Here is a 15,802-nt window from a genome sequence, read left to right as displayed (position 1 = left end):
CCCATGCAATGTATTTTTTGCTTTTTCTACAAACGACGGGTTTTACCTATTAATAATGGTTTTGTGGTCCAGGGTCACAAATATTTAGGAAATAAACAAAGAAATACCATTTTGTTTCAGTTCTGCAGACATCTGTTGAGCTTTCTGCAAATTCTGTGCAGGCTTGCTAATAACCCACTTAAGGTTTAGCCTGCTGTACAAGCATTCATTGTCTGTTAAGAAAAAACAGACACCAGACCAAACATTTTTCAAAAATCTTGCTTCACATACTGCTAGAGGCCCAGAGTTGTCCATCTGATGTTACTTTACATGCTTGTGTAAATCGCTGCCTCCAGTCATGTTGGAAAACAGTGATGTTGTGTGACTTTGGATGTTGCACAATGATCCATACGCATGTTTGAACTTGTGGATACCCAGTCTCCCAGTTAACTACATACCTTGTCTTCCTGTAGTGTTTGTAGAGTACAGTACATACTACTGTATATAACACATAGTTAAGCTGTTTTATAGGTTAATAGGACATAGTTTTGTGTTCTGGTATGGAAAATATTACAATTTTGTTATTGAAAGTGAATTTCAGATTCTGCTTAGTATGGAAATTTACAGAGGGTGAGATGTTTGTGTTCTTGCAAGATATAAAGATAGGAGGTTTCCTGTAACTAGAAGATCATTGGTTTGATTTCCATGAAAAGCATGTATTGATAAAATGTAAATCCCTGAATGCTCTGCAAGTCCCTTTTTAAATAAAAGCATCTGTCAAATGTGTACAAATGAAAAGTCCTCTGTTAAGTACCATCAGGGAAGATGCCTTCAGCACAATGCCTTTTGCATTTGTGTTGTTTCTTTATTCTGTCTGTGGTGGATAACCTGCAGTGTGATTCATCTCTGACAGGTCTGACCGCTTCACCCACCTGTCACCCTGGCGGCACAGGAGGTCATGCGGGTGGAGGAGCAACTGAGCCCTGGCAGCATGGCGTCTGCTGTAGGGAGCGCATCCTTGCCCAGTCCTCAGAGCGAAGCAGTGACCAGTGAGCTCCAGGAACTCACACTGCAGTCTGTACCGAACTTACCGCCCCTGAGAGATCGAAAGAATGGTGAGTTCATGCAAACACAAAATCAGTGTATGTAAAAATAGCTATAATGGCTTTTTATTTATGCAAATTAAGAGCCTAGTACACTTGTTACAAACTTGGCCTTTAAGGAAATATGACTGCTAAAACTAAAATAGCTTTGTGGTATGGCCTTATTGGCAGGACAAGTAAAAATCTTAACTTTTAGCCTGACCGGATATGTTTAACCCTGACAAATATTTGTAGTGTCCATTATAAAGCAGGATTCTTTTTTTGTTTTGTTTCTTTATAAAGCACATTTCATGCATAGGGGTGGGCGATAAACCGGTAGACATAATTAACCGGTAGAAATTTGTCAACCGGTAGAGATTTTGGACTATCGTTTCTATCGAGGTTACGCGCCCACGTCACGCTCCTATGCACGTGGTAGTTAAAACGTAACGTTTGTACACGTATTTAAGCACTGCAGTTTTAAAACAAGGTATTTTCAGCCACTGAAACACAGACAAAAGATCTGTATGCGTGCGGTCTTTCTGTGTCTCAGGAGCGCACAAGTCGCGCAACCGCTGCTCTTTCTGTCTGTGAGGAGCGCGCAAGTCGCGCGACCGCTGCTCATTAAGCATGTGAGCATTTTTCCGCTTTATTGGCCTTAAATAGACATATGCGTCAAAATTCCCGTCTTTGCAAGCATCCTCATAAACACGACCAGTTAGGTCTTAAGAGAAAGTAAACAGCTAAAAGAGAAAGCGCATGTGTAACAGTGTATTGGATCCGGACTTTGGTCTTAAAGGGGAAGTTACCTAATTTTGCTCCTGTCTGTCACTCGTGTTAATCAAACAGCATTGATAGAAAATCTCTCACTGCTCCTGATTAAATCACTTTTCTACCTTAAATAAAAAAATATATATAAGCCTACACATACATGCATAATTATTTATTATCATTCTTATATCATTGACTGTTTATCTTCAGAGAGCTTACGTTTTGTTTGTTTTTATCTTCTTTCTATGCTTGTATATGTTTTTTGTTAGAATTATGAACATTTCTATGGTATTAAAGATTTAACCTTATTAAAACATAAAAAAACTCTACCGTGATACATATCGTTATCATGATATAAAATTAATCCTATCGTGATAGAAGATTTTGGTCATATCGCCCACCCCTAAGGTTGGCCCAAAGTGCTGTACAATAAAACTACATTCAAGATAAAAACAGTCTATCAAAACATATTATGCCTTTTAACGAATGCTTAAAAATGGTTAAAAACATAACTTAAATTATGCTTTTAAGTTTTTCGTTTGGCTAAAATAACTGGAAGTCGCCGCGCCCATTCCTACATTGAAAAGGAGGTGGATAGTCCAAAAACATGGTAATGCCATTATGATTTTTTTTGTACTTTGTGGGTTTTCTTTTTTACTTTTTCTACTATGTCATTTTTAGTGCTATTTTAAGAGAACTTGTTGAGAAGATTTTTTGTTATGAAAGGTTTAAGCCATGTCTGAACAAGATAGTTCTGTATCAAAACCATCCCGTAAATCTTTGATTCATGGCCCATAAAAATCTTTATGACAGGAAGACACCTCAAAGGCACGTCTGTTTATTTGTCTGATATACAGCAGGGACTACTAAACTAATTGACATTCATGAAGCTTAAAGAGCACCTATTTTCCGATTTAAGATTTTACACATCCTTTGGTGTGTGTAAGTACATGTTAACAATATGCAAAGGTACAAATCCCAAAGTAAACAATGACGTGAGTTATCATCTCCAATTTAAATCTCTTTTCTTGGACTACAACAAACAAACGGATTGTAGGCGACAGTTTACTTCCTCGGCCTGTTGACGTGAACCATAACAGTCATTATCATAATTTTGCCTGCTGCTAACTCGCAGCCTTTAACTAGTCTATGTTTTTATATTTGAAACAATTTACTACGGACTATTTAAACTAGGACTCAAGCGTGAGTCTTGTGCAGTGCTGTGTAGCGCTTGTAGTTTGTCATTTCTACGATCACAAACAGGGACGCGATCAGGCTCCGGTGGGTAACATTTGTCTATGTTGCTGTACTATTGTGCTATTAGTAACGCAAAATATGTTTGCACACTTTAGCAATTTTTCTTTTTTTTTGCGAACATTTCTTTCAATTACATGACTGAAATATGAACACAACATTGTTTTTAGAAATATAATAGGTGCTCTCTAAAGATAAAACACAACCAGCAGAGAGATACATGCTGTCACTCCAGAAAAGAATCGTTTAGATATATTTTGGAATTCATGTAAAGTTTGTTGTGAGATGTTTGTTATGATCATGACGTGCATGTGGGTGATTCTCACTAAATTCAGTGTCCAGCATCAGAATTAAAAAAAACTTGAAGCCAATTTTTAAGATAACATATAAGATTAATGTCTGAACTTACTATAAACATTATTAACTAGAGAACTAAAAAGTTATTTTTAGAGGATGTAAAATGTATTTCCTATAAAATTATTTAAATTTTTTAAATTATCATTACCGCAACATGATATTACATTAAATATACGCATTTACAAACTCATGTTTCGGTAATGAGAACTAAAAAGTTGTCTAGGTACTATGACAAACAAAATTTCAATTTTTATCTGGAGAAAAGAATAAGAACTGCTTACCTGTTAGCCATCTTGCGTGTCACAATCAATTATATCCCTTCCAACAATTTGTTTTTGAAAATGTTAGTTCATTGAGGGCTCAAACTATGTTTGAAAATTGTTGCGGAGGATGAGAAAATTTTTCTTGGGCACATTTATATTCCTTATTATTGTTTTCACATTTACCAATGATCACCAAATACCACATGTTTCTTCACTGTAAATGTTTATAGTATAACATGCACTGAAGCTTTTCATATTTTAGATTTTATAATTATAAATATTTCCATGTCAAAGAACCCAAATCCAGTCATGGACACATTGCGGTAATGAAAATTTTCCCCTTAAATGTGGAAAAAAACAACAAAATTGGTTTGTATGATGGCATTTGAAATAATGTGCAACAAAGTACGTGAAGAGATGTTTGTAAATGTATGCTTATTATTTTGATACTCTTACTTTGCATTTACTTTTTTTATCAAAATGTTTCATGACACCTCATAAGTCTAATTTCGCGAGAATCACCCATGTAGAGATGTGGGGACTGAGCCATGTTCCTATGTAGCATAGCGCTAGCAACGACAAGCTCATAGGTTTAAATCCTAGGGAATGCCTGGCACTGCAGAGAATACCAATAAAGCACCTAGAAAACTCATGGCCTCCAGACACCACTCCCTTATTTCTCTTTTCAGCCCCCCGAGGTACACTTCATTGAGGGTTAGATGGTGGTAGATGACATGTTAATACAGGACCCAACAAAAGTGCAGAGTTCATGCTGTGGAAAATAACACTGGCTTTGCTTATGTTGTCTTTAAACTACAGCCTGACAAAAACACGGCCTTAGCTCTCACAATATTGAGTGTGGGTCATAAAATAATTTCACAAAAATTATTATACAAGACAGGCATTTGTCATTCCCAAGTTTTGGGCTTAAAATGATAACATAAAATTTTTCAGACCAGATTTAAAGCAAATGTTATTTTAATAGATCATTTTAATGTTAACAGCGAGTTTTACAAGTCACATACTTGTGTTAAGATTATGTTGGTTTAGTTGAAGTTCATGTAAACGCTGGCTGATGATGAATGTTATATTCATGGAAACAAGCTTGAGTTTATAGTCGGTGAGGCAAACCCATCCTTTCTGTGTGATGAGATTTACATGAAGACATTCTTGTGGAGTCACAATTAGAACAAACACAATTAGAAATTTGAATACTTAAAGGAACAGTATGTAAGAAATTTATATCAACAAATCATAAAATGGTCCTTATATGTCACTAGACATTAAGAAATCATTTTCATTTCAAATACTTATATCACTCACAACAGTGGTCTGTCCAGGATATTGTCATTTAAAAAGTGGAGTTGCAGCCCTAAACTGATGTTAATGTTGTCATTTTGTGTATTGGCCACCAGTTGTGTGATTGCAGTACCAGTCTTAGCCACAAGTTTTGTGATTGCAATACCAGTTTTGGCCACAATCCTACATACTGTTCCTTTAAAGATTTTTTGTTTAAACCTCAAAGTTATTGTAAAGACAGACACTGTGAAACATTTGAAAGTTTTTAACCGAGTGTGACCCGGTCACAACCAAGAATTTTAATTTCAGTGCATTGATGTTTGTGACCCTGTCTGTGAATTCCTGGCTTAAGTCTTTAAATCTCATTATGAGATTAGGAGCATCAAAGTTTGATTTCAGTCATCAATTTCACATTGAGTTTAATCTTTAACATGGCGTTACTCAGTCAGTGTTAAATATTATCAAGGTTATGAATGTTTTTTATGTAGGATGGTTTTATGTAGGAAATCCCCCCAAAATTATTTTTTTAATACGTGGTCACGTTTGCTAGACATACGGAGTGTTCCCAATAATATTTAGACACGTTAGACAGAATATTTATTACCTAATTCCACAAAAATCTTTTATTAAGTGACCCAGTTGTTTTGTTGCCAAATACTTTTTGGGGCTATTGTATACCCCACTTGAATAAAAGCATAACTGCAGATTTAAATTATAGTCTGGAAAGTTTCAACAACAGTTCACAGAATGAACAGAAGTGCGAGACCAGATGCTAATCACCAAGGAAAAAAGTTTGGAAGCACAGGAACATAGCTCGGGGGTGTTAGTGTAGGGTAGTCGTCTTTAAGTGTAACTCTTTGTATGAAGCAGAAGTATTGCCTCGGGGGGGAGTGTTTTGGGGGGCCAAAGGTGATCTGGAATGTGTTTTGGCTTCAGTGACGGCTTACGGTCCGCACGCATTCGCTTTTGTAGTAAACGAGTGTCCTCAAATCAGGACATGCAGTTCCTGATCTATCCTCCTGGAACGGGAAAAAATTGCTTCAAGGAGCAGGAAACTATGAGTTGCACAACCCATCTGAAAGCGAAGCATGAAACAAGGCAATAAGGAAGAAACAGGCTCACACAGGGACAAACACTTGTGTTAACACACCCACATCTGTAGGGCGTGCATGCACACGCAGACGCCGAGCAGATTAGGTCGAGTCGGAGCAGAGCAAGGTGAGGGGCATGCAGACACACCCTTGCAGTTCGTGGATCTTCTGTAGGAATTGTTTTTAACAGAACAGCCCAGGGTTTGGTCAGACTTCACAAGCTGTTGCGTCTGCTGTCCGATCTGGAAATGGATTAGTGTGGAATCGATCTGAACCGCATCCTTCTGCATTGAAAGGATATGGCCATACATTCAGGTACTTGTGTTTTTAACATTAAAAGTTGATGTGAATGAATCAGACCACAGGTTGGAGGTGTGGTAACTTTTTGTTTAATGGAAAGTCTGCTGTTGGTCTAAAGTGCTGCATGGGAGTTTTGCTTTTTGAGTTGAGGTCGCACTAGACCTTTAACCTGTCAGTTAGGAGTCAGAAATAAGCTTGTTTAAATGTGAGGGCTGAGTTTCTCATAGAAATGCTAATGCTGGAATAATTAAAAACACATATTACCTTTTTTTTTCAAAATCCTATCTGGTATATATCTTTAAAAGTTGTTTTTCTTCATCCGTTGACATCGTACAAGTGTAATCATGCATTTACATTTAACGAAACAAGAGGAGAGCCAAAAAATATAATCTAAACGTATACTGAAAACACATTCGTTGTATCGTGACACGCCCCCCAAACACACCTCCAGTACGTTTACATCTACTGAGTTGTTTTCGATTCATTTCCATTTTTGTCTGATTGCTAAGTGAAATTCCTCTGTATGGTGGACCATGGAAATGGATGTATTGAGAGCCCACCCTTGAATTGCTCCAGCTGGAACGGGGTGGGATGTGTCAATGATGGATAGGAACTCTGTCGCACCCTCTGTGTTGTTAAAACCAGCTGTCGTCTTTTCGGGCGGTGTTTTTCCCTCAAAGGTCCTAACAAACAGACACATTTCTGACAGAACTTCTAAGTCAACCAGACACATAACATACAGACATTTGATGCCGTATTGTAAATCAGCCTTCTGACAAGGAAGTTTGACTGTCTTGGCACAATCTGATTGAACAGTGATTGATTATCTGTAAGGGCGCCTCCTCATGTCTGCAAGTGTGATCTTAGATATGGTGCTTCACGTCTTTAAAATTTTGTTTAACTTGTTGTTCCTTGATGAATAAATCCTCACCTGTAACTTCTGTACCAGTCATTATAAGATACCACCATTGATTTGCAATGCTACTCATTATCGGGTTGTCGCAGGTCTTTGGTCAGATCCATTGCCACCTGTTTACATTCTGGTCTTGTTGCGAGTGATTTTTAATTACTGCAAATTCAGAGCTCCAGACTAACTTTTTTCACTAGGAGCACAGTGGCCCCCCCAATTTAAAATTTTAGGCGCACACACCGTAAATCAACATGCTAACCAAATATTCACATTTCTACTCATTTCCACTGTATTACTAATAAATACTTTAATGATCAATGCAGAAAGTAATGTGTGGTTTCAAATTCAGGTGTCACATCACAAAAAAAGGTAAAATTAACTGGTCGCACATGTGCGACTGGATGTAAAATTCAGTGGCACACTCTCAAATTTTGGTGGCAGTCTGGAGCCCTGAAATGGTTACTTTAGTAATGCTGAATCAAAATGCAATCATCTCTGTCTGATGAAGATATCATTTAGATTTGGCTGGCTGTTGGATAATTTTAACCAGTTGCTAAATGGCACTTTGGGCATTCCTTTAGCAAACCTACAGTTGCTCTTGATCCATCATGCAAACAGTTCCTAATGGATGAAATCTCAAAGTTTTTTCTTGTTCCCTTTTCACTCAGAAATACATTGCATTATGGAAAAACCCATTAAAATGGCTTGCAAACTTCAACATGGGTCTTAAGTGGAAATCAGCCGTTAAAATTATATTAGTGTATATATGGTACCACTTAAAGACTTTTACAGTAAGTCCTGTAAAAATGCATGATGAATGGTGTGTTTGGTAGTATTATGGCTGTACAGTATTAGTCTGCAAGAGTTGCACGCAAGCTATGGGTTACGCTATGGTTCACCGTTATGTAACATTTAAGGATACATGCCAGCTTTAACTCCAGCATGCTTACACAGGCCCAGAACATAACAGGATAAAGGTAGAGAGAGAGGGGGGCAATAGAGCCGTTTCTCCGCATTAACTTGACAAGACCCACAGCTGTGCTTAATCCTGAAAAAGTCAACAGCAGCCTCCCGATTTATCTAGCCATTTATCTAGGCATCTTCCCTCTCACATACTAACTGCTCTGGCAGATCACTAGACAAAACACACTAGACAACAACACATACTGTGATGACAGTGTTAAAACAACTTCAGCAAAGTTGACAACAGAATGAATGGACATTCCAGGAAAAAGTTCCTTGAATTTCTGCGAATTGTTTTTTTTTTAGCAAGAGAAGTATGCAGTGACAGGCACAGACCAAGGCCCTCATAAGATTACATCAGTGCAGCTTTGACTATTTGTTTTGTTTCAGCCCACTATGCTAAAACCCATAATGCATCCATATCCCTGAGCTATAAAAAGTGGTTTGTCTACTAGATTACCATTTAGATCCTTTTTTAAAATGTATTTAGATTTCTTTTTAGTGCGGTTTACTTATTCAGCTCTTGATGCACGAGCAAACTCCACACACTTTACGCAAATATCCAAAAAAATGGAGTTGTGATACGAAACAATATCGAATAAATGATAAAAATCCAAATTTACTTGAGCTCTACCAAATAGGGTGGATTTAACGAACATGTTTTATGGTTTTTGTTTAAGCTTATACATTCTATAAACACAGAAACATACGGTAACCCCTCCTATTTGCAGTTTTCTTTTGTTTTCTGTCCTTGTAATTCCAGCTTTACAGCTAAAGTGATAATATCCACTGACTCATTCACATATCAACGGTTGTAAATTGTTACATTAATAAAAATAAACACATGCATAAAATGCCTAAACTAAATAATATTCTAGTACAAACATATAAATTAGGAATTTGGTAAATATTTGCTCTTATTTTCATTCAATCCCCCAAAACTGAAAAAAACATAGCAACAGTAGCTAAAATAGTGTGCCCTTAAGATTTCTGTTTAAAGTCTTTGTAAAGTCAAATTAAGAACATTTTTAGATCGTTTATCTCCATTATTTGGGCAAGGCTAAAAAGCTGGCTTTGCGACGCGCCCCGCCCCTAACACATTCACAAGTATCCATTCAGGTTGTAGCAGTATTGATTGCTGAGAGAGACGGCACCGTAGTTTCAGCTCCGACAGCGGACATGCCCCCAGCGTTTGGAAGTAAAGAATCCTACCTATTTATCCATGATTTTAATTTACTTGCCATTTTTTTGTCATTCAAATTTGTCTGGGTGCTTAAAAACGTGGTTGTGGTTTGACAAACTGAGGACACATTGAACGGACTTTACAGGGACTTTAAATAAAGGGATTTAGCAAAAGGGACTTAATTGTTTTAAACATACAACAACAGGTAAAAGTTACAATGATTGGTGTGACATATAGCTTTGCTACTATACCCTAACATGTCATGACAGGCCTGGGGAACCACTTCAGTAACTACAAGTGCAGTGATCTTCAAGTGTAAAAGAATCTGTGTATTGTTATGGATTAGATGACTATCTAAGTGTAAAAAACAAGTTAGACAGTAGTTAACTGAAAGGTCATGACAGGTCTGAAAATGATAGATAGTAAACTGCTACTAATACATATTAATTCAATTTTATTTATATAGTGCTTTTCATTATTCTTCATTGTTTCAAAGCAGCTTTAAACGGAAACCAAGAAAATACAGAAAATCAAGGAACATAAATATTATAGTATATAGTTAGGATAATAATAAATAGGGATGTCCAGATACCACTTTTTAATTTCCGCTCAAAGACTTCAGACTTGACTTGGACTCGAGCTCAGAGACTTGTGAGCATCTCTGCCACCTAGTGGATAATAGCGGTATTGCGGAAAGACGGAAATACTCGTCATTGGCGGGGAAGGTTTTTCTCTTGATTGACGAGATATCTGGTCAATGGCGGGGAAAGAGTTAATAAACAATCGGTATCGGCCTTTCTTGTGCTATTGCCGATATGCCAATGGTTTCAAATTCATCAAAAATCGGCCGATAAATATCGGCGGCCGATACAACGGTGCATCACTAGTAAATATTAATTATGACAGTGTTTAGGAGAACATATAATAGGTACATTCGATCAATTAAGTATGCCTAAAAAAATTTTTTATTGAGTAGAACTGTCATAGTAAAAAAAACTTTAGTGTGCAGATGGTTATTTTGTGAATTATGCGTTTAACCGGACTTTTTATGCACGCTACGCTACGTTCCTTTTCTTAAAACGTGAGATAAATGCTTCTAACATTATTTGTTTTGATGATAAAATCAGCGAAAAGGTTTTTCTTAATAAACATTTTTGGTAGAGTTGGGTCAATACCCAATGTCCAAAACCTGTATAATGTTAGTCCCGAATAAAAATAAAATCTTAACTAAAAACTAACTATTTTGATGTAATAGGTAGAGCATCATGCTAAAATGTTAAATACATGTCAAGAGTCATGATATGTAAAGATAGAAAGTAGGGCAGGAGGTTCAGATGAAATGAGTTCAGATCAACGTTATGTAACGTGCTCACAAAAACATGAGGGCTTGGATGTGAATCGCGTTTTTTCACTCGTCTCTCTCCACCCATAACCTCATTTGCTGAGCTCAGTCTAATGTCTCTTCTTAACTTTAGCATCTTACATTACTAGAGTCAGACAGCTGGCCTATTTTCTCACTTCTTCTGTGTTTCACCTTTAAGAAAACTTGTCAGTGAAGCCTAATTGGGATGAAATTTGTTGTGTAATCCTGGTTTGTTTGTTTGGCTCTCATGTGCTTGGCATTTTAGTTCGATGACTTTATGGCACAGGGGCCCTTACGTCATTGTAAATATCAGTACTGCACAAATAACTTTGCTTGTGCTTGAAATTGAGCCATGACCACTGAGTTTGTTATTGCTTATAGAGAATGGAAACGAATAAACAGCAGACGGTTGTGTATGAATGTTGATGTCTCGCTGTGAATAATCTTTTTTAAAGCTGCGCTTACTATTTTTTTCCTTGTAAAAATGTTTCTGCCCGAAGGCATGAATTGTACTGATATTTTAAACACTCGCATGACACAAGCCATTAGTCATATCAGTGGTCTAGAGATATTTCAAGCAATCTCGTACTTATTTAAAATGTACACCGTTATTAAAATACATTAGCTGCATTTTCATACAAACTTACCTGTACTGTCTGCAAGTGTTCCAGATATATAACAAAAAGCAGTACTAGTAGCTTCCTAAAAACACAAAAACCACTGTCTATCTTGTTGGACATCATTGTGGATTGAACATAGGGATGTAAATTCATCACAAAATGATCTGATATTGTTTCTCTTAGCTAGCAAGACAATAATTATCAATACCTAAAAAAAAATCCAGCCCACAGAGAGACAAAGTTTTTTTTTTTTTGGATGACACCACTACTGTTTTGTTGTTAGATTGTGGCACACATGAAGGATGTACAGGTGAGTTTAAACAATAATGCGTACTTTGCCCAGAATCCATAAATGGATCAATTTGCATCAGGATGTAAAGAATGTAATGAAAAGAGTCAAAAATAAATAAATAGATTTTGATTTTTTATACAGTAGATTTTTTTTGTGTTACATTCTATATGTCATATTGTTAGTCATTGTAACTGTTAAACCCCAAGTTAAAGTCTTGTAAAATAATAGCATAATATAACAAAATATCAGTACCTGGGTTTTCATCCAAACGTGAAGCGAATCTTTTCAAAATTCGCAATTGAGAAAACTAAGAAATGCGAATTAGGTGCATTTCCATCGGTGGTATTGGTAAGCTAGTAACCAACAGTAAACAAAAGAAGATACTCGTGGAAAATGGAGACAGGACTGTATTTAGTCACTGTAGGCAAATTATTAGTTTATTAATGGTGCAGCTTGTAATTGCCAAACTGAAAACTGTGCACAGAAGAAGAAATACAGCATTTTTGATGAAGGCACTAGCAGCAAGGACATTGCGACAACGTCGAGCCCCATATTGGTAAAGACAACTCCAGGGGAATCAGCTTGATGGTCAGTCACGTGGGTTTAATGTTCGCTACATCAGAATAGGGCTGTCACAATGATTAAATAATCGTCTCATTGGGATTGTTTGACCTCATCGCGATGATTTCAGATCACCACAATGATTGCACATCTCTCTAAAAAACACAAGGGGGAGCTGCAGCGCCTGTATAAACGAAACAGTATCAAATGGTGCTCCTTAACTGATAGTGTAACGTAACATATTGCAAAGTCGTTCAATACAGTGGAAAAACTGCATTTAAAGAAATTAACTGTATGGTAAAACATACATTATCAAAATAGCAATTCCAAATTTAGGGAAGTGAAGGAAGCCTATTCTTAAGGATCTGTAAGGAATTGATTTTTTTGCACCTACTACAGGTGGTCCAGTACTAATATTAACTTAGTAGGATTGGCTACCATTTAAGGCCTGTTCTGGTATATATTGATAGCATTTTTATTTTCAGTTATTTTTTATTTTGTTTGAATTTTCAGTTTTTTAAAGATATATTCATTAAATAATTACTTAAAGGGGCCATGGCACATGACTTTTTAAAGATGTCTCAGAGCACATATGTAAAGTTTTAGCTCAAAATACCATATAAATAATTTATTATAGCATGTTAAAACTGCCACTTTGTAGGTGTGTGCAAAAATGTGCTGTTTGGGGGTGTGTTCTTTTAAATGCAAATGAACGGTTTGTTGCAATTGAAACTCAAAAAGCTGTGATTGGATAGTGCAGATTAAGGGGTGGTATTATTATAATAAGAGCTCCTTATGACATCATAAGGATAGCCACATTTCAAGGACCTATTTTCTCATGTGCTTGTAGAAAATGGTATACCAAAACTAAGTTACTGGGTTGATCTTTTTCACATTTTCTAGGTTGATAGAAGCACTGGGGACCCAATCATAGCACTTAAACATGGAAAAGTGAGATTTTCATGCCATGGCCCCTTTAAATGATGTGTTAGGTGAAGTAATACTACCAGGTAAACCTTGCAAAATATTTAATTTAAATAATCACAACAATGTGTGAAAATTATTTTATGAACAAACAAAAAATGTATGAGAATTAAATGTCAAAGCTATAAAACAGACAATTAATCGTCATAATTGTCAAAGTCCTAAAACAGGAAATTAATCGTCATAATCGGCACAATTTATTAGACAATTAACCGTCAGCAAAAGTTCAGAATTGTGACAGCCCTACATCAGAATTAATTTGGCAAATGCGTTTCAATCTCCCTTTTTTTCGCATTTACTCTTTTTCGCATAAATCAAAAAACACATTGAGCAGGCGTAAAAACTTCTTTTTGCAAATTAAGGGAATTTGCAATCACTTGTTTTGATGCAATACTTAAAAATGCGGATAAAATCATGGTGATGGAAACTAGAGGTCGACCGATATGGGTTTTATGGCCGATGCCGATACCAATATTAAGAAAGCTGTATGGGTGATATGAGGCACAAGTGTTATCACAGTAAATAAGATTGGTGAAACTAAAAAAAAAACATTACGCATAACATTTATAAATATACCTTTTTAAAGTACATATTTACAAGACATAATTAATGTGGATCTGACATCTTATGGTACTGTTTGAATAAGTGTGTTAAACTAGTGTGGTGTTCTGTTAGACTTTGGCTTTACATTGAGTGACACTGAGTGTCTTTTTTATTACAAGCATCAAATTTAAGTAATAAAGAAATTTGCTGGCCGATTGAAAAGATTTATAAAAAAAATCCAAATATCGGCTGATATATCGGCCTCTGCAATATATTTTACTATTATGGCTACTGGTAAATGGCCATGTTATAAATAAAAAAGCAGATGTGGATACTTAAAAAATAAGTCCAGTGCCCTACCCAGGGTTAATCTTAACCATCAACCAACTCTCACAGTCACAACTGAAAAATAAATGTACACTGCTTGAGATAAAACATTACACCTGGTTACTTATGTGGGTATCTTGTGAACTTTGGCTTTGTTATCTCTGGTGCTTTATTTGATCAAGGTGGTGTTTTGTACTTTGTGGGATTAGCAAAGGCTGTTCTAGATTTCCTCTGTGGTCATTACTGAGCATTTGTGGTCATCAACTACATGGATGAAACTGCTGTGAATTCTCATTGAATGATGGTGACAGCAATGAGCTTGTGGCTAAAAGCAGGTCATGGTTATGCTTTTGTCTCTGGGGAGTTCCCATATAAACCTAAAGCCACATATCTATGCATAGCGAACTGCATTTTGCTTGTAATTTAGAAACGCCTGTTTATCCACAGCACTTGCGTTGGTATATTGAATCCAAATAGATTTACTCAGTAGCTGTATCTAAATATAGGTTTCTTGCTGCTCTGATATCAACGCATCTGTATGCTTTTTCCATATTTACAGTCGTCATCGTTTAGATTGTATGGATTGTATTTTTAAAATAATGTTTTGTGCATTTTGTTTTAATACAGAAAAGTGTGTCATGTTTGCATCGCCTTAGCACAGAGATCTCAGCGGGTAACCCTATCCAGTGCTTGCACAGGTGATACCGAGCTGAATATAGAGACTTCTGGCCAGCTGGCCTTACTATTTAAAACTGAGAGGGGACCCGGGCTGGGGGTTCGAGGGGGGGGCCGTCACCCACAGTCTGAAGGAAACACAGGATTGTTGGCAAATGTGAGCTTGTCGAAACCTGACAAGCAAGCTCCTGTACATTATCTCTCAGTAAGAAAGAAAAGGTCAAAGGTGACCTACATTCCTCCTGTGACCTGCTTCCTTCCACTCTCTCTCTCTCTCTCTCTCTCTTTCGACTCAACAGCCCCTTTTGACATGATTTCGGAGAACAGAGAGGAGTTATTAAATACACACTGAAACATGAAACTGTGTTGGCTGTTGACATATCATATGTGAGGGTGGTTGCTTGATCTGTTCCTCAATTCTTTTTGGACAGAATGTGTTTTGTCACTTGTTTGATCAGGCAAACAACTAGAAACTTGTGAACATGTTATAGGTTTATTGTTATAATTGTTGGGTTCTCGCTGTAATAAATTAATGCATTGATTCTGTCAGCCCTTAAGGAATAATTCACCCAAATATGAAAATTTTCTGATAATTTACTTACTCTAGCCATTATAGATGTGTTTGACTTTGTTTCTTCTGTTGAACACAAACTAATGAAATGCCATCATGTTATCTTCTTATATAGTAACCAACGTGGTGAAGCTCCAAAAAGTACATCCATCCATCATTAAAGTAATCCAAATGACTCCAGTGGGTTAAAATGTGTCTTCTGAAGCAAAACAATATGTTTGTGAGAGAAAACGTTTCATATTTTGAGCATTTTTGAGATTAATACATTGCGTATATATGACACATACAAATCAGGTTCATGCTTTGCAAAAAGTTCATATATGGCGGCACGTTGATAACATTGAATTTCAAATGTGTGTTTGGTCACGAGACACTTAAGGACAAATGAGATTCAATCTTATCAACGTGCTGCCA

At 36.5% G+C, this 15,802-nt stretch overlaps 1 protein-coding gene across 4 annotated transcripts in view; it reads left to right on the top strand.

Moving 5' to 3' along the window:
- mrtfab (myocardin related transcription factor Ab) overlaps positions 1 to 15,802 on the top strand; it is a 97,953-nt gene that overhangs the window by 61,122 nt on the left and 21,029 nt on the right. For 2 of the 4 annotated variants that reach the window (XM_055175901.2, XM_055175899.2), the window contains exon 3: positions 893 to 1,094. The exons of 1 other annotated variant lie outside the window; for it this stretch is intronic. In XM_055175901.2, coding sequence (XP_055031876.2) covers positions 938 to 1,094 — 157 coding nt within the window. In that variant the 5' untranslated portion in view covers positions 893 to 937. Of the gene's footprint in view, positions 1 to 892; positions 1,095 to 6,170; positions 6,412 to 15,802 lie in introns of those variants that run through there. One more of the 4 variants, XM_055175902.2, reaches the window with a different exon arrangement.

This window comes from Misgurnus anguillicaudatus, chromosome 4 (assembly GCF_027580225.2).
Source record: "Misgurnus anguillicaudatus chromosome 4, ASM2758022v2, whole genome shotgun sequence".
NCBI classification, from domain to species: Eukaryota; Metazoa; Chordata; class Actinopteri; order Cypriniformes; family Cobitidae; genus Misgurnus; species Misgurnus anguillicaudatus.
This window is presented reverse-complemented; position numbering and strand designations above follow the sequence as displayed.